This window comes from Neolamprologus multifasciatus, chromosome 7 (assembly GCF_963576455.1).
Source record: "Neolamprologus multifasciatus chromosome 7, fNeoMul1.2, whole genome shotgun sequence".
NCBI lineage: Eukaryota > Metazoa > Chordata > Actinopteri > Cichliformes > Cichlidae > Neolamprologus > Neolamprologus multifasciatus.
Genome location: NC_140445.1, coordinates 58,446,871 through 58,467,303, shown reverse-complemented (window position 1 = coordinate 58,467,303; position 20,433 = coordinate 58,446,871). Strand labels below are relative to the sequence as shown.

Genomic DNA, 20,433 nt, shown 5'->3' with positions numbered 1-20,433 from the left:
TTTCTAACACCGACCCAGTTCCACTTGGTCCCTTCTCTTTTCAGACCAGGCCTAATAATGAGCATACATCCTGTTCATATCCTCACTGTCATTTGGATTTTCTGGATGGAGCGATGACGTCTGTGTCACTACCGAAACTCTAACACTGTAATGAGTCTCACTATAGGCAGCTAGTAGTTATATATATCCAAGGCAGTGAAGGATAGTGAAGTGTGTCAAACTGTGGATGGAAAAAAAAAAAAATCCCGTTTGCTGCTGATGACAAATGAGTGCAACACAACTTCAGTGTTTCATAAATGACACTTCAGTGTTGGGGCATACAGTGAACTGCACTGTTAATCACCTGAACTTTAAATTAAGTTGTAATAAAGTTAAAATTCAATACAGATTTCCTCCAGAATGTTTTCTGAGAAGCTGAAAAAGGTGATTTGATTTGAGTTTTTACTAAATGCGCTGCAAAAATATTGAATAGTTATCAGGAGATACAACATATCACTATTTGTGCCTATGTACCCATTTAATTTTTCTCATAAACAGCCAACCTTATTGTATAACCTTACTGTTAATATCCACCATCTTTTGCAAAAAGCTTTTCGGGTTTTTCACGTATGCACCCCATATGTTCATTTAAAGATGTGCTCGCTACCTCACCGTAAACTCGCACCTTAAAGCTTCCGCGTGCACACGTGTCCTTCCTCCTCTGCCATGTCTACAAAAACCTGACCTGCCTGCTGTCAGCCACAGAGGCACCTTGCCCCTATGCGCCCCCCTCCCCCCGAGTGGCTGACTCACCCCATCACCGTGAGGAGAAGGCGAGCCGGAGTGAGCGGGAAGAGGAGAGGAGGAGGGATGACGGGGAGAGGGGATAACAGGGGGAAGAAGGAGGAAAAGTGAGGGTTGAAGTGGTGGGAGGGAAGAAACGGCAGAGGCGTGGTGTGTGGGTGGGGGCTCTGAAGCTTACTCTAATGTGCCCTCTCCACTCCCTCTGCCTGTGACCTCAGAGCTCCCGACAGCCAGAAAGTGCTGAAGCACGCAGGTGTCCTCGCGCTGCAGCCACACACACATGCGCAAACGCAAACACGTGCTCCGCTCACACCGACAGATGCACGAGTCCTGCCTTAGCAGGCTGCATCCTGTCAGCTTTTAACTCTTTCCCCGCCTGCATCCACGCTACGGCCATGCTTCCACATTTAAAAATGTTCACATCGGCCGTTATCAGTCAAGAGCAAAATAACAGGCGGTGATGGAGAGCGTGTCAAAAGCAAAACTGGCGTGCGCTTCACAATGCTGAGCGCATGAAGAAAGTAGAGTGTGCTGCCTGCTGCATGGTAAAATTAGCTGATGCTGATGCGGTAGTTTCCTCTGTCCAGCCTCCTGATTGTACAGGGTAAAACCTGAGGTGTCCAGAGAGTGTCCTGTCCTGTGCATGTGTGTGTGTGTGTGAGAGAGAAAGAGTGGGGGGGGGGGGGGGGGGGGGGGGGGGGGGGGGGGGGGGGGGGGGGGGGGGGGGGGTTAGCATTAGAGAGTTGTATTACAGTGGTGATGAGTCGCCTGGCTGTGAGGCTGATACCTCAGCAGCACCCAGCATTGACCAGGCCTTTAAATAAAGCCTTCGATCCTCCAGCAGCAGAGAAGGTCACCGCCTTCCTCTGGTTTCCCTGCCTGTCTGTCTGCATCCACGACCAGGAGCCCTCCCGCCATGCGTTCCTCCCTTACCTCGCCTCCTAACCTCCTTCTGTCCTCTCGTCCCGGCGTGTATGTCTGCATTCAAAAGCAGGCGCCTCACTTTCCACAGTTTCTTACCTTCAGTCTTAAGTTTTTCTCAGTTCCTTTCATCCATCCTTCCTTTTTTTTTTTGCTTTTATAGCCTCTGTTTTCCTACTGCAAGTGTCACAGTATAAAATCTAGTCTTCGCTATCCCTCACTCACTCCATCAATCCCACATCCCTCCATCTGTGTATCTGCCAGAAATAAAACAAAATAAAAAAAATACTGTATAGTGTCTCTGCAGAGTGAGCAGAGGGGGACACAGGAAGTCAGGGGGTCAAGACAGAGGTGAAAGGTTTTGGTCTCATCCCATGAGTTCGGTGCATGTCACCCCTCCGTCATTCAAGCAGCACTGTCAGAGCCCCAACACAGTGATGCCAAACATCGCATACAATGGATGCTGTGAGAGAGCGATGAGTTTGGTTGTGAAGTGAGAAATAATGATAATCAGCAGGTGTCTGCTTTCCTTGTTAAAGCAAATCATTTAATCTAATATCTGATGCAAAGATGAACCTTTTAGATGAACTGAAATATTGATTATCAAAATACTGATCAGAGCTAAAGATTTGAAGTTTCAATCGTTTTTGTCAGGAGATCCTGTCTGTATTTAAAGTGCTTCAATTAAGAGCACAAAGCAGGTAACAGAAATATTATAGTAGCTTTCATCTTTTCTACTTCTCTACAATAATGTAATAAAACATAAAGAGAGCTTTCAGGAGTTAAAACAATGCATAAGCAGGTCTCTAGTATGGTTATTGTTTATAATTAATGTTTTGCTTGATGCATTTCTTTTCATTTTAAATCTATTTTGTTTTGTGCTGAAACCTGCGAGTAAAGGAGATTAATCCTGAGACCTTTTTGTATAACTCTAGAATTTGGACAATAAAATATAAAAAAACAAATTATTTCTGCGTATATTTAATGGCTACTGAAAGCTGTATCATTAAAATCTTAGTAAGAACATGGTCTGTATTTAGTTTGTATCTGCAGGAGGATTTAGTCTCCAGTGCCACCAATCATTAAAATATTAATTTACATTTTATTTTCACCTTGCATCAAAAACAGCAAAAAATGTTTTAAAAATGTTGTGTTTGTTGAAAGTGTCAAAGATGAGCATCAAGTTACCTCAGACTCCAGGGTGGCGGGGCCGAGAGGGCACAGCTCTCTATCACAGATGGAGGAATTTTCTTGAAGTCCTGCAAAAAACAAAACAGGACGAAACATTAACACACTTTTTGATGAAACAGAAGTGCACACTGGTGTAAACACAACATATATCTGACATTAAGTAACGGCTATCTGGTTCCCAAAACTGGCAATGACTGTAAAAGTCAGGGGTAATTTCAGTCCGCTTAGAAAACCGGTAATGCTGTGACTGAATAATGAATATCAGGTGCTCGTACAGTTCCCCAAAACCAACCTGTTATGTTATTAAAATAATATCAAGTGATTCTGAGCTAATTTTTATTCATATTCATTTTTTAAATTTGTATTTAATGTGTTAAATGCAGGGATATTTTGGTCAGTTAAACATCAGGAATTAGATTTGAATAAAAGGTTTAAATTCAAGCAGTTTTTATCCAGCTCGTTTACTAAACCATGGATACAGACTGATGCATTCAAATATGCTGACAATGAGACATAACTTAATTATTTTAATAACATATACAAAAAAACTGTATGCACAGAACAGTTTAGCACAAAAAGGAAATCACTGCAGTTCACATTGTTATAATATTTTTCAAACTATTTTGTAATCTCCTATAATATAATTTCTACTCCATCCTTCATAAAACTATCCACATTTAGGCTTCTTTTTTTGCAAATAATTTCATTAGAATATAATTAGATGTATCATAAATGATAAAATCCTACATTAGGTCATGCTTACATGGTAAGGGCAGGGTATTTGCATATTTTTGCAAACATATGCATGCATGATCTGCACACCTGTGGACATTATATGAAGACACGGCAGCGATGAGGGTGAATAAAGGAAACCTGAGTAATGAATCACACTAAAAAAAAAGAAAAAAAACTTTTTGCTTCTGAGAGTGAGAAATGAGGCAAAAGAAGGATGTTTAATGCCCCTCAATCCATCTTTAAGCAACAATGAAAGCCATTCATTTCCCTGTAATCCGATTCACACTAGCACCAAATGAACTCTGACGCGTTCGGGTATGAAGCAGCTCCCAGTTACAGACCTGCAGCACAGAGAAGACCTTAAAAAGCACCAAAGTATGTAGAGACTCCCAGATGTACAGCAGTTTAAATAAACTGCTGTACATCTGGGTGAATCTGCAAAGAACTGCATGCACCTGTTCACGAAAGTAAACACAGAGCTGGTTAGGCACAGGGTCAGAAACACGTAGACACGTAGCGTCGACGTGCACGTCCACTTTCCAACTCAAACAGACACGCACTGACACGCACATGCAAACAGGGCTTTGTACAAGGGAGGTCCATGTGCACAAGGCAACACACATAGTGGCAACGTGTGGGGTCAAGGCCTTTCCCAGGTACAAATGAAAGGGAAAGCAGAGACTTTGGAAGAGCTGAAAACACTGTCGGTCACCTTGCTTGGCAAAGAGATCAATGTCTGCTGGACTGACAGAGAGAGAGAGACAGACAGAGAAGTGGCTGCAGCAGAAGGGTAAATCACCTCTTGCTTCATTGAGATGCAGGTAAAACACACAGGGGTCGGGCTCGGCTCCAGCTCCACCCTGCATAAAACAAACTCATGCATAGCCAGACCTAAACATGCACACAGACAGCTTCTCACACACCCACCCACACAGTCGCATAATGCACTCACTTGTCAAACACCCCCCCCCCTCCCCGAAACCACGTTCGCCGCGGTCCAAAACACACCACTTCACCGACTCTGTGCCCTGAAACTCAACTCACTGTTGAAAACATCAACACAGCCTCAGTTATGTTTATCTGCAAGTCAGAATATTGTGATCCCCTATAATTAAATCATAATTAGCTTTCATCTATTGCCCTTTAGTTATGCATTCTGAGGACAGCTTCCTCCACAAGCAAATGCAAATCCACCCCAGTGTCTATAAGCACATTCTTTTGCATCTCTGCATTTAAAGCTGTCTCAATTTAATGCGCAACACTGTAGATTTGGATCCACACAATCACATTTCAATCACTCTGCCCATGATTGTATTTGGCCTGTGGAAAAAAAAAAAAAAAGCATGCAAAGCCAATCAGAAACATTCACAGGAAACACCACCAACGTTTTACAGCCGTTGCTTTTTTTACCACATGCATAGCCGTGACAGGACGGACAAGTTAAATTATTAAGCTTTTTAAATAAATGACATAACTCAGGACACTGCGAGAGGGTGAGAGAGGAAGAGAAGCTCGGGCACTGCGGGTCTAGATGATGGACGGACCACAGAGGAGCATAAAGGCAGCCGATTTAAATCACTTTAAATGTAAATATTTATCGTGTGGAGTGATGCAGATGCGGAATGAGTAGGAGAGATTGAAATTGTTTCCTCTTGTGAATGCGAAAATGTTTTTAACCCTTTTCAGGGGTTTGCCACGCTTGGGAAGGAAGCGTTCGCAGGGGAATGACGGAGAATGAACGTGCACGCGTAAAAACTGCCGTGTTGCTGTGCTGAATGAATGAGACATGCAGAGACATGCAATCCTAACATTATTTTTGTAAAAGAGCAGCTTTTTTGTTTTGTTTTAAGTCAGTGGTTGGTGATAGCTCTGAATGAAATGATAACATATATTTTTACATTATGAAAAACAAACACAGGTACAACTGTAAAGATCTACTGCAAGGGCTCGAACTTTAACTGTGTTGCTCTTAAATTAATTGCAATTGTTTTTTACTACAAAAAAATGCATAGCTTCTTATTTTTAGCATTACACAATGAAGACTGCAAATATCTGAATTTCATGACACAACGACTCATTCTTACAGATTTACCACCCTCCCTTAAAGCATACATACACGCTTCCGCAACAAGGTCACATAAAAGACAATGCAGGCAGGTTATTGAGCACTCACACGAACAGACACTAACCACTGTGCATATCCTTTTGTCCTATTAATTCTGAGACATTAAAGCAAAGTACATGATGATGATTTAAATGTCAATACTGATAAATTTCAGAGTGATTTCCCATAGTTGACCTGAAAGAGAGTCCAATATTGTGACAGCAGACAACTACATTATCTTTAATAACCTAATCATTGGACAGACTGCAAATGATCACAGTGAAGAAGTCAATATGCTGGGCCAGAGAACAGAATTACAGTTCATACTGATAAGATTAATAACGTGGAGTGTCTATATGGTGCGTGTACACACTTTTTCACGCTGTGCAAATAACAGAGGAAGCAAAACACAGCGAAAGAAGCAGTGATTACGGCTGCTGAGAAGTGAGAAGGAAGCCCTGAATTGTTGTTTCCTGTGCATTCTGTCCTCCTCCAAAACAGGAAGTGAATCAGTACTACTAAATCCCGCAGCCCCTCGGTGTGTCTAGAGGTCAAAACACACCCACAAACAACCGGCATCCCACACAATTTCCACAGCCCTACAACGATCAGCAATTTTCCGTTTTATCCTTCTTACGCATTGATGCCGGAGCACAAACCCTAGAAGCCTGCGAACCGCGACACAAAAGCGGCCCTCGATCTGCTGCTTAACAAATTCACAAAACTGTTGTTGTACAAACAGGTAGAGCCGTCCTGAGCAAAGTCCAGAGGAAACCTCGCTAATCCTATCAGGCTCACATAAGAAAGGGGTGACATGAAAGAAGTATAGTATCTCCAGTTCTAGGTTATAACACAAATGTAATTAAATAGCACACTATATTGACCTAATCAGATAGGAGGGCCATAAATTAGTGGACACATGCTCACTAAAAGGCCGTCTCCTCTCAGCTAGGATGCATCTCTGATCGTTTATCATCTGAAAGGAGCAGGAAGGCAGCCAGCATATCTCTCTCTCTCTCCCTCTCCTCTGTATTGCTCTCTCTCTCTCTCCCTCTCCTCTGTATTGCTCTCTCTCTCTCTCTCCTCCTTGGGCCCCATCCCTGTCTCTCACTCTCTTTTAATCACAGAGAAAATCCTTCCTTCAGGCATGAGTGGATCATGCTTTGCCATCTTGTCCCTCACTCCAGGCTTTCATGGAATCCATATGAGCCAGGTGACAGTGTCACTGTTGTACAAGTGAGACTTAGAACCAAATACACAGTCCACAGTCTTTGTTTTCAGCTCGACACTGAAACATTTACCACTGTGGTTCATTTTAAGGTTTCCACGAGATGGACACTTTTCCTAGTCTGCACACACTCTGTCAAAAGGTCCCTCAGAGGGACAACCCAGTAGCACTTCTCTACATACACTCGCGTGCAAACACACACACACACGCACACACACGCACGCACACGCACAACCACAAAGATTTCCAGCAGCATGCATTGTAGTGACCTTGTATGGGAGCCTGAACCAGACCCCATGCAGCTTTTATAGCAGCCATACTCCTCTTAGGGATGCACCGACTTCATCGGGAAGGAAAGACGTCCCAGGCCACATTTACCCGGCAGGTTGGAGGGCTACAAGACCTGTCACTCGCTAGCAAATCAAATTACCCCCCGAGTGTCTCCTGTGCCTTTAATTCAATCTTTTCAGCATTTTTGTGTCATAACTCGAAGGATTTTTTTTTCAGTGAAATGAAAGTGAGGCATTTCAAAAAAAAAAAATGTTTGGTTAAAAATATGAGGCGTGATTTGATTTCCAAAAAGAAAAGAAAAAAAATATGCAAAACTGCGGAATTATTGTGAACTGGCAAATGACACGTCAGGAAAAAAAAATTGCGACGTTTTTGTTCAATCGCACATTTGCCTGCACACACGACTAAATGCATCACGTTTGCCACGCAGAGCTTTATCTGCGGTCGATCTGAATTAAAACCCTTCCACAGGCGATGTTCAACAAGTGCACATGTACCGAATGAAAAGTGCAAGTTTACTCTAAAATCAATCATTAACTGAGCGTTTGCAGGTGACCTGCAGCACAGATATCAGGCCACAGGGCGAAAAACGAAAAATTATATAAGAAAAACTGAGCGCTATTTTTTCATTTTCACACACGCTTAAAAAGAACAAGAAGATTTTGTCTTTAAATACGCAACAGGTGAAGGCCGTAATTTTTTTTCTAAAAAAAAAAAAAAAAAAAAAAGCAAAGAAAAAAAAGCAAAAAAGCAAAAGCCATTAAAAGAAACCCCTTAAAATTATTTGCCAAGATAATTTAAAATAATAAAAATTTAAAAAAGATAAAACCGCATTTAAATGAAAACACATGGATAAACTGAACCAGATCACAAAGTTGGAATATCGCTGTCTACTTGATGTTTGGGAGCTGCGATAATTACACGGCTTCCAAGCAAACAACACGTTTATGAACGAGATGCTTTTGTTATTGCAACCCCGCAGAGGAAATTCGGATTCGTTACAAGCCTCAGAGTGTGTGGCGTCGCCTCAAAGACACAGAGACAAACAAGCAGTAAAACTGAACAGAACAAAAACGAACATCATCAGGAAGGTGCATTTGTTTCCATTCATGGAGGTTTATTGACGAATGGTAACATTAGATTCAGCTTTTTAAAGTGAACAGGGCGTGTGCCTTTTACCTGTCCTGTTCAGTTTCTAACTGAACAGATAATCAGGGCGTCACAAAAAGACGAATGGCTGCTTGGTGCTTTTCCTTAAATATTCTGCAACACCGGGGGAACCTTAAACTTCAATTTCCAAACAGTTCACAGTGTGTTTATCAGAAAATAAAGAGGAAAAAAAAGACCCATAGGGCTCCGAGTGAACTTAATCAGCCTCCTTAAATGAAAGGAAAACACATGAACAGTGAACTTCTACAAGACAAAGATCATTTGTTGCATAAAGTAGCCCGTCCTCCACATATTTTCAGGAAATCTGCTTCTGCTCTGTTTTTATCTTCAGCTCCACTTGTTGATCGCAATAATTTTAGTGCTAGTGTTGGAAATTTTATAATTATTGCTTATAGTAAATATGCAGATGCTGCTCATCTTGATGCCATATTGCCTAACAGAAAAAATCAATACTGAGCACATTGTTGCTTTACATGAAGTCCCCTTTCACCCCCCCCCCCCCCCACACACATACACAAGGCTCCAAAAGAAGCCAATAAAATGTTGAAAGGGTCGAAAACGCGGTGAACTTTCATTAAAGAAAAGAGGCGCATAAATAGCCCTGTTCACTTGTTTTACAAATAAAAAAAAATTCCAAATGATAGTGAAACTGAGCAATGCAGTCACGGTATAATACAATTATACACAAGTTCACAAAAAGGTAGAATAATAATAAAAAAAAACAGAAAAAGAAGAAAAAACAAACAAACAATCCGTACATGACCAGCATGCATGGCTTCATTTAACTCACACAAGTCTCTCCAAACTTTGGCGCAGTTTGGATATTTTTCATCAGACAGGATGAATGACATGAAAATGAAGTAAAGCATATTAAAACAGAGTGACTTTAAACAATCAAACAAAATCACATCAAATAAAGCTGATGAGTCTGAAAAGTTCTTTGTTTTAATTCACAAAACAAATATGGGTGTAAAGGGAACAGGATGGATGAGGCGCAGGAGGAAGGCTATGCGATCGGTCGCAGCAGGATGGTAAGTTTATGCAGTGTCTATAAAGGCAAACATCACAAAGTGGAGAGAAATCCTTTTAAAAAATGTATGGGTACTGTATTTTTATCCAGAGTCCTTTCCTAATTTGTATTCTTTAGAAAGTAAAAAACAAACAAAACAAAACAAATCTGGGTTTTTAAAACAATATACTTTTAAACTTACACAAATTGGGAAAAACTGGTTTAGTCCTTAACTAAAAGCAGCTTCAACACAATCACACACAACCTATTTTAGCTGCGCGCAAACTCTTTTTCTTTTCTTTTTTCTTTTTGGTGAGGTTCGCTTATTAAAACTTTTCAGCGCCGGGACTCACATGAAAAACTCCGGGGAAGAAGGGTTGTTGTCGCTGCTGGATCCTCCGTTTTCTCTGAAGCCGGTGCTGATCAGCTTCTCGTATTTCTCCTTGTAGGCGTCCCTCTCCCTGGCCAGCCGGGAGATCTCCTGCTTGAGGTGGTCCACCTGCTGCATGAGTTGCGTCTTTTCTCCCTCCAGAACGTGCCGCTGCTGGACCCGCTTGTACCGACAGGACTGGGCATAGCCTCTGTTCTTTAGCGTCCTCCTCTTCTGTTTCAGACGGATCACCTCTTCCTTGCTGACCCCCCGCAGCTGCCGGTTCAGTTCCCGCACCGACATGGTCACCAGCTGCTCGTCCGTGAACCGGTCTTCCAAGCGCAGGTGTTGGTGGTTTCCCCCCGGGCCGCCGCTGGACTGAGACCCGGAGGAGGGGTGGTGTGCCCCTGTGTGGTGGTGGTGGTGATGATGGTGGTGGTGGTGGGGAGTCCCGTTCTGAGCTGCGGCTGCAGCGATAACCGCGGACACCACTGCGGCCGCTGATCCCATCTCCTCCCCGGCCATTGCGCCCCCTGCGCCGGCTGCGCCGCCGAACTGCTGCCCTCTGGCATAGCCATCGAAGGTCTGGAGCTGATGACTGCTGCTGATCAGCGCCTCTACGGCGTCCTCCGGGCTAAAACCCAGAGCTTCGGGGTTCAACTGCTGTTGGTACCCGGTCATCCAGTAGAAATCCTCCAAGTGCGCCTTCTGTTCGCTCCCTGATCCCGGACTGGGCGCCGAGAAGCTTGGAGAAGGGGGAACCGAGCTGCAAGGCGTGCTCATCGGGGTGGAAGATAGGGATCCCCCGGCGACCAGGCGGCTGCACTGGTTGATGCTGCGATCGGGCTCCACCGGCTCCTTTTTCACTTCAAACTTCATCAGATCGAAGTCATTAACATATTCCATGGCCAGGGGACTGGTGGGCAGGTCGGAGTTGCTCATTGCCAGCTCTGATGCCATCCTCTTGCTGTTGACAGTCCTCCAAAGGGGGTGAGGAGCACCTGTCAAAGTGGGCTGCTGAGACACGCACTGAGCCAGCTTGATTTCTTTATTTATTTTCTTCAAAACCGGAGGAAAAAGTGAATTTTCTCGCACTAATTGCGCAGCGCAGGTTCAGGTTTTGTGAGTCGATAAGTTTTTTTTTTTCTCTCTCTCTTCAGTCTGTGTTGCACAGACGCATTGGAGCAGCGCTGTTTCCTCCCTCTCTCCCAGCGTGCGGGTATCTGAGCGCCGCTCTCTCCGTTTCTACCGTTTAACACTTCATGGCTCCTTTTAGGATTAGTGCGCCAATTTGAGGAGGTTCACGTACGTGTCCCGGGCAAATAGTTGCCTTGTGGAGACGGGGGAAAAAAAAACTCCACCCAAGGATTGATAGATTTTTTTTTCTAAGGGATCAGTCAGCCGACGAGTTAAAAAGCATTGCTTAGTTTTATAGGCGCCCTGACGTCAGGACTGAAATATGAAATTGACTGAGACTCAGCCAATGAGCAGCGCGATCCCGGGACGTAATTAGCATAATAGTAAAGAAACGAAGTTTTCGGACCGTCCAAGTCCATACACAAATTTACACAAGAAACCTGATATTCATTTTAATGTTTTTTTCTAGCATGCGTATGAAAATAAAGCAAGCAAAAGAAAACGAATTACGCTTAAGAGTTTAACGATACATTAAACTGGTCTGTAGCGCATTTTTGACATTTAAGTTTTTTTTCACTTAACCAACTTAAATATTTCAAGTCGAATTATGTCAGATTTATTACAGCCTCTCTTCTTAAACACTAATTAGACAAACCTTCTTGACCCTGGCCGCACATAAAACCTTGTATAGACTTTTGAATTAGTTATTTATCCCATTTATTTCACAGGTTTCTTGTTAATAAGCGAATAAATCTCCAACTCTTCTTACACACTACCTACCGTTTTAACTCTCAGCTCAAACACAAAGTAATTGTATGAAAAAAAAAAACATTTGCAAAATGAGCGTCACATTAATTGTTCACACTCTTTTCTTCGTCTAATCGCAGAAATAGATGACACGACTCGGGTGGTTGAGAAGGCGAAACAGTTTGAAAAGAGCACGGCACGGGTCTGGCTCGTCTACACTGTTTGGAAACCCAATGTCGCCACCATTCGGTGCAAAAAGATACTGCAGGCGACTCCTATCAGGCGGTGTAAACCCATTTTCTTATACATGTCAAGCGATAATGCTTTTACACTAAATACAAGTCAATATCAAATCCTTTTCTTGTGAAACAGTCTGCAGTGACAACATCTTCATCTGTGTCCTCCCATGTAATGATCACAGCATTAGCGGGCCTTTCTCTATCTCTTTGTACGCCCCTTTCTCTCCTGAAGCGCAGTCCTCAGGAGTGGTGGCACATAAGAACAAACAATGAGCAGGGCTATACACACAGGACCGGAGAGTAAATAAGAGCACTCTCCCTGGAACATGTCACACGGGGAAACTTCAGGAAACTACAAAGCCGCCAGCAGATAATCCAACTCCCTGGTGTCCCAACACAAGTAAATATTCTCTTGGTCCCCGTGACTGTTCATGGGGACTTAACGTTAAACAGGAAGGATAAACATCGTGTTTTATTCATTACAGCACACATCAGGGGCCCTTCTGATGCCTTTGAATAAATATTAGCTAGATGAGATGTCCCATCTGATGCTGCTACATGCTTTTGCTGCTTGAGTGTAAATTTCAGACTGGCAGGACCGTACAGGAAGCAAACATTAAATTAACAACAATGAATATTTGCTTTTATGTTTAAGGTGAAGCCATTTTTAGGTCTTTGAACCACTGTAATGGCATTACACCCTCTCAGTGTCCTATAGAATAGTAGCTATGTAGAAAACGATCTTACAATCAAGAAAGTTCAATAAGAAAGTTCAAGATGAGGCAGTGAATAAAAATGATAATTTTGCATTTAAGATAAGCTTGAATGCTCAAAATATGTGTGGTTACAGAGAGCTGCTCAAGTCATATACGAGTCTGGGCAGATCTGTAGTTGATGCAACAGTAGACACAAGTTGCTGCGTGAGCTCTGGGTTTGCCAGATCTCTTAAACCAGGATTTATCTGCCTGGAGTCTCAGGGGTTAACAAGAAGACTAGAGCCAATGCATCAACTGCATTACTGAGGGCTAATAGTCCTGTGTGCATCACTTTCTGCCTCCCTTTGGAGTTTCATACACATGAAGTTTACTGCCGTCTTTGTTACATCACACACACAAAATACAGGGGGTCCACATAAGTGTATATCATAAAAGATTGCTTTGCACACAGTGTAAGTGGAGAGGAAAGTTAAGAGCATATGAATTTAAACGTTATACCGTAATCACATGCTTGACTATAGAATAATAAAAACACACTACAGGATTGGCTCCTACTAGAAATGTTTCTCCAAATGAATTAAGTGCAGATAAAATGAACACAAGTGTCTCCTTCCAGTCAAAGTTTAAGTGTCCCACTGGGAGCATGGAATGCTTAAACCTCATCAATAGCTTTAAACACATTAAAGAATGAAACATTGAACTCTCGGAGGCTTTTACAAAACATTTTTGCGTGTGTTACAAATGCCATTGTCGCAGCCGTTTACAACCCAGCTTCGTGTTAATTGTCCGTCACCTACATTTGGAAGCTACAGAAACTGTAAATGAGACACCGTCTGACCTTTCAGAGTTTAACCCCAGGAGAACACCGAGGCATTCTGGGTAACTGATAACCAGTGCTCCAGGACTTCCTTATGATTTACTGGTACAGTGACTTTACTAATTGTTACATCTATTTAAAACATCCTCATTACAGTATGACTTATGTGCATGTTGCAATAGACCTCACTTTTTATTTTCAGCACGTTAACCTTTTGTTTGCCTCTGAGGTTCCTTCACGTTCTGCATTTACAGATAATGTTCGTGTGGTTGTTTCGTGCTTTGCTACAGTAGAAATGGTTTGCTTATATGCTTGCTCAGCTGTACCTATTTGGAGAAGACGAGGCTAGTTGTGTCTCCAAAATATCATAATTTCCACACAACATATAGAAAAACCATACAAAACCCCTGCAGTATATTCATTTAAATGAGAAATTTGGGGGGGGGGGGGGGGGGGGGGGGACTCATTACACGCACTCTATGCATTTTCAAAATATGGATTTTATAACCTCAGTGTTGAAATTTTAACTGTGCCAAAAATAGCCAAAGTCATTACCACATTTAAAAGACAGTAACTTAAATAAAATGACAGAAACTAAAGGATTTCTGTATTACTAAGATTATGTCTTCTAATCATCCATTACATTCCCAATGGGAGGTAGGCTTCATTTTCATCCTCAATCCCTGTTTAATGCCATATATTAAACTCTGGTGGCACTCCAAATGGAGGACAACCCGACAAGTGGGCTCAGTGGGCTCATCTGAGACACATTTAATTAGAGGGAAAGAAAATGAAATGTTTCGTGGGGTCTTAACTAACCGTTGTATCTTTTGTAATAGAATGTGGAACCGTGAGAAGCTATTACAAGGAGAAGCAAGAGCTCCACGCTTCCCTTTGCCAGTGTTTTATAGGGGGAAATAAAAGAATGCTTAATAAGATAATAAGCTTCCACATCGCAGAAACACGGTGGCATATTTGCAAAGAGGAACATCTGACAGAACGGTCTTGGTCGCGATTTCCCCACCCACTATCTGACTATCCAGCTCCCCAGCCCTGAGTTAATCAGACTTTTACAACCCTTTCGATTCACTTACCTGCTCAGGAAGCAGATAGCTGCTATAACTGTTGGTTAGTGCGGGGATTTGATAAGCTGAAAAAACTATTCCAGGTTGATCGTGAAGAAGCAGGCCCTCAACAAGTGAGTTTGTTCATTACTTTATATCAAGACAGACAGGGCATCCTGATATAAGTGAGGTTGCTTTGTTGTTTTTCTTCAGTCTATTTCTGCTGTTTGAACTCAGATGGCGGAGAAGATTTTTGAGAATCCAGCACAAGTAAACACAGGTTTCGGCTTCACCCGGGTGGATGAATTTGATTAGGGGAAAAAAAAAAGCAGCGTGTACTGTAGCACCCTTTCTGTGTCGCTCTGTGGCTGACAGAAAGATGCTTCAGCCTGGTAATTAGCCACAATGAGCAGACTTGCATGTGTCAAACTCTCCTCTTCACATCTGGTTATTGTCTCTCACAGCAGGTGGACATCACAGGCGTCGTCTGAGCGGTCTCATCAGCTCTCTGGCTCTGTGCAACATGGGATACACTTCTATCATATATGTTAAAAAAACCCAGCAAAATGTCAAGTGCAGTTTGAGTGGGATATCGGTAGCGTGCCGACAGCGCAGTCTGTGCGCTGATGATTTTTAAAGGCTTTTTCAGCACACAAATACGTCGACGCCGGACGTAGCAGGTTTTCTGTGAAGTAGTTAATTGTGGATACAACAGTCCTGGTTCAGGAATGTAATAATGTTTACACACAGATACACAAAAATTAAATGTGAATTGTATGGAACCTGGGCTCATCTTCTCTCATTAGGCGCACACTGCTACATTATTGGCCTCATTAACTAGCCCCACCGTGCATCACCCAGCATGTGGAGAAGCAGGTAAATAACAAAAACAATACAGTGTGCATGAGCTATTCATTTCCCTTTAAAGCTAATGGTTTCTAATAGTCTGCTGAACTGAGAGAGACACACTGGGACAATTTTAGCCTTTTGCGGCTAATGACTGTGATGTTCTATTTTTAGGTGTTTACATGAACACAGGGTTTGCCTGTGTGACTTCCAGTGTCCACATGGCATGATGATTCATGTACTAGTTGGAGATTATGAGTTATTATTGATGTGGCTGTTCTAGTATATGTACTGCGCTATATGCTCTCTGCAACTGTACACTGTTATTAATGTCCACACTGTCCACTCTGTGTTGTTATTAATGTGACTCATATACATAAAGAGTTTCCCCATTAGTCAGAGTCCAACTGTGCCATCATACATAGATGAGTTGCAAAGAGTCCTCCTTCTCCTCCCCCCCCTCCTCCTCATCTTCATCAACACACACGTGAGTGTGCATGTGTGTGTTGAAAGAATTGAAAGAAAAATAATGAAAAAACATTTTTAAATAAATAATCAATTCTTTAAGTTCATTATTAAGCAGCAGAGCCCAGAACGGTCACCGACGACCCCTGAAATGTGAGGATTTTCTGTGTTTTACATCAGTGTAAATTAAATATATATTTATTTTTGTCAGACAAAAGTACTGTAATGATGTTACCATAGTGCTGATAGACTGTTTAAAGATTAAGCTGGTTGGCGACGTAAACATAAATAATTTAAACTAATTAAAATTCTGTAAAATGTTGCATTTGTTCCATGCATATACTTTATATCCCTGATATTAAAGCACAGTTTGTTCTGCTTCTCCAAATCAGGATCAAGGGGGTAGGGCGGGGTGCTGGAGCCTATCCTAGCTATCACAATGTGAAAGGTGGGGTACGCCCTGGACAGGCCAATGTGTTGCAGGACCAAAACATAGAGAAAAACAAGTATTCACTCACACATGGTCAACTTAGAATCACCAATTATCCTAACCTCCTGCACGTCTTTGGACTGTGGGGGGAAGCCCGCACAGAACCCACACACGCAAACTGCACACACAAAAACCCCCAGATTGGATTTGAACCCATCTTGCTCTGTGGTGCCAGTGCTAGCCACTGTGCTACCCTGAGTTAGATTATATAAAAGTGTAAAGTTAGAAAAAAGAAAATAAGTGCTGATATATAAGGACCAGAATGTGGAAGTAAATGCTATGTGCCATGGTAACTATGGTAAATCTAATTGGGAAAAAAACGAAAGCTTGGTCAGAAATATAAAGAAAAGAAAGAAGATGACTACAGGCTGCAGTGGTACTCTCAGTCTTGCACGCACACACATACAGACAGCTTCCAAGAGGCTGATGTACACAGACCTCTGTGTACATCAGGGAGCAGCCATAACAGACAGATGTGAAGTACATTACAGATACAACAGATCACATGACCCAAGTCTTCCCACACAAACCTCTTTTCTCCAGAGAGACTCTTCTAGAGAGTATTTAAAGATTCAGACAAAAAAAGAGAGAGATGAGAATATAAACACCTCTGCGTACAGTGTGATTTAAGATTATTGCAGATGAATGCAAATATTAATTTTAAATTCGCTGTGATAATCCCCTCATCCGTCCCCCAGAAATTGAAGAATAATTTGGAGCGGAGGAGTGTGTGTGAGCGTGCGGGCAAACTAAACTCACATCCTTCTGCGTTATTCTGCACTCTGTCACAGAGGAAGCTGCAGAGACAATACAGCCCACAGAGCGCCGTGGCCTCATACAGCAATCCTTTACATCTCCACTAGATTAATGCCACGAGACAAATGCACTTCTACTGGGATATTCTCTTCTCTGGGGGAGGGCGGGGATGGGGAAGGGGAACGGAGGGGGGAAAAGGGTTGACCGTTACTGGACTGAGGGGCGAGTGAGGCGAGATGATGAACAAGCCTCGTGTAATAGGTGGGCTTTTGATTATGGCAATATTGAGTGTGGAAATGAGATGTTTATCAGATGTGGTTTTGAGGAAGAGACGGGAGGAGCGAGGGTGCAGGGGGAGGGCAGTGATAAGCTTTAATCTCCCTGCTAAATGGAGGGTTTGACGTGTTGTGTCTGTCTGGAGAACCCAGTGGAACAGGTGCTCTGTAAACTCTGATGACGCTCACAAACACTCACAATTAACACTTCAGGGAAATGACTGGAAAATGTGGGCGCATGTGGCGAGTAATACATACACGTAACACTCAAACGGAAAGAGATCCTAAGAGCGACAGATTATTTAGTTATTTATTTTTAGAGGGGGAAAAAGGAGGTTATGACAGCAAGAAGAAGCGAGATGAAGAAGAGAGGAAAGTATCTTTAAGCTTTCCCTAAAAACGCACAAACAGACTTAGTCAGAGTTAGTCATGGTTCTTTGCACACTCACAGTAGATTTGGATGCTTACACAGGAGCAGAGACACCCTTCCTGTTGCTTATCCGCTTCCTGAGCCTCAATTTGTATTGAAATCCCTCACAGGCAATTATCCATATGCGAATGGTGTACTTACTCTGAGCTTATATAAGTTTCTTTCTCAGTAAGCCGCACCATTTTCATTTTAAAACTCTGATTACAATTTCAGAGTTTATTCCTATGAGAAAATGGCAAAAATGGGTGCTCATAGTTAACACAGAGCATAAAATCCTGCTGGACCTCTTGCTGGCTGTATAATTTGAAAGATTGAATAATCTTTCTCTGGCATGATGTTGAAAATCCTTTCGCAAGAAGAGAAGTGGGCTGCAATTGGCATCTACGCGGTCAAGAAGGCATTTTGTTGAGTAAAGTGTTGGCAGGCAGGCAGGAGGAAACCCTCGCCACTGCTCACCCCCTGCCTCCTCACCCACCTCTCAGGCTGTCAGGAGTGTCATATATCTAGGGGATATCTGAGGGCGAGAGAGATCGCAGCCCAATTACGGGCTGATAACTAATCAATAGGTCGCTTATTCCTACAGCAGGAAGTAAAGGAATGGGCCCCTGGGACACATAGTTCAGATTACTCTCCTCTCAACGTGGGACAGCCTAATGATGAAACAGAAAAAGAAGTGGCGAGAGGCAGACGGAGGAAAGGATATATATTAAAAAAAAAAAAAAAAAAAACAGCCAGGAGAAGCTGCAGTTTGGCAAAAGACAGTCATGTTATGAGGGGAGAAAGACATAAAGACAAATAGAAAATGGAGCGACAGCACATTCAAAGGACAGTTTGTTGTGCCAAATAGATAATGTGCAATATGCACAAACTGACGCTTTATCAAATTACTAATTATTAATTCAAGAGTCCAGCAAACATTGTTCAGACAGTGACACAAAAAAGGTCACACTAAAACTCTAATGGAGGGCCCACCTTTTCATGTCCAGCGGTCCAGGTAGATCATTACTTACAAACCAGGAAATGTGGCCTGACAGAAGCAAATAAATGTATCGTTTTTGGGGAGGGGGCAAAAATGATTAAATTTGACTAAGAGCTGGTTAATATTGGCATAGAACATTCACTCCATGTACACCAGGCATCCGTGTTTCAGACACATTTATACATGACATGTACATTTCATTGTTTGTCCTGTTTCATTGTTTCATTCCGAGTTCTTTTTTATCTTCTGTACTTGGTCAAATCTTTCTTTATTTGACAACTAGGGCTGGGCCATATCATACCGTTCACGGTAATACCGGTATAATGTTAGGCAATGATAAGAAAATCAAATATCGCGATAGAATATGGGTAAAACGCGCATGCGCAGTGCCTTTGTATTCATACCCACATGGCGAAAAAAGCATGGCGGCGACGGAGAATGAGGAGGGCGAATGCGGATTGAAACAGATGAACCAGAATTGGTTTGTAAAAATGGTGCAACTTCAGTGGTGTGGAACTGGTTTGGCTTTCGTCCATCAGACACACCAAAGCACAATTTTTGGTAGAGCATGACAGCGGGCCGTCGTTATTACCGTGAAAATGAGGCGCTCTTAAAATCCTTTGATTTTCTGAAAACTCGACAGTGCACCTTATAATCCGTTGCACCTTATGTATGAATTCTGGTTGTGCTTACTGACCTTGAACTGATTTTATGTCGTACACGGCGCTCGAAAATCTGTCAAAAAATGTCTAGTACGACTTTCGTAAGCTACGAAGCCGCACCGCTTGATGGATTGTCGGAGCATTACGGCTACCGTAGTCAGGAGCCTCGCGGAGCGATACGTACTATGCTTCAGCATAGTTACCGCAATGTGTGTGTATAACTTCTTTTTAAGTTTTGTGGATATTATACGTGGTTATGCTGAGGATATGTCGGCCAATTTCCACTGGAAATGCCTTTTGGTTAAACTGTCAGCGAGGAATTTGCATTTGCTATGTTAAATTTAGATATAACTTTAATGCACATAAAAAAAACAGCTGCTTGTTTAAGTGAAAATACAGTGATGGTTTTTATTTTTTATTTTTTTTGCACTAATAAAGTTGTGGAGTTGTAAAGTATTTTATCTCACATCAGTTATATCATTATCACAAATTTTCAAATATATATCGTGATAAATATTTTTGGCCATATTGCCCTGGCCACACATCCAACCTGGGTCTTGGGTGGCGGCTATCCCTGCTACCATAGAGTGAGGGGCAGGGCAGACCCTGGACAGGTTGTCAATTTGACGCAGGGCTGATATATTTTTTATCCACTTTATTTTTTATCCACTTTACACCAAAGGCATATTCAGTTTAACTCCGTTTATCATTGAAGATTGTTCAGAGTTAATGGGTCACCATTTCTGACAGAAGATCAGGCTGAATTAGATGTTTCACTATTTAGAGGACCACTTTATCTTAGGTGATGGAGAATAATCTGAAAGATGAATGTCCTGTAGGTCCTGTACACATACACATGCATACCGAAAACTCACACGGGCATGTAGAAAACACAACAAACATGGCCTGTCAGGGTCGGAGCATAGGACCCTCTTTTTATAAACCAACTGTTAACAACCACGTTGCCCTTTTCCGAGCATATTTTGACTTTTTTTTTTTTTAAATAAT

At 42.3% G+C, this 20,433-nt stretch overlaps 1 protein-coding gene across 2 annotated transcripts in view; it reads right to left on the bottom strand.

Annotated features, from left to right (window-relative positions):
- LOC146515657 (transcription factor Maf) overlaps positions 1-13,834 on the bottom strand; it is a 55,633-nt gene extending 41,799 nt beyond the window's left edge. The window contains exons 1-2 of one of the 2 annotated variants that reach the window (XM_085165329.1): positions 9,786-13,834; positions 2,893-2,963 (exon numbers count right to left, since the gene is read on the bottom strand). In XM_085165329.1, the coding sequence (XP_085021455.1) occupies positions 2,936-2,963; positions 9,786-10,762 (1,005 nt within the window). In that variant the 5' untranslated portion in view covers positions 10,763-13,834 and the 3' untranslated portion in view covers positions 2,893-2,935. The remainder of the gene's footprint in view (positions 1-2,892; positions 2,964-9,785) is intronic. The other variant, XM_085165328.1, reaches the window with a different exon arrangement.
- Positions 13,835-20,433: the final 6,599 nt, after the last annotated feature.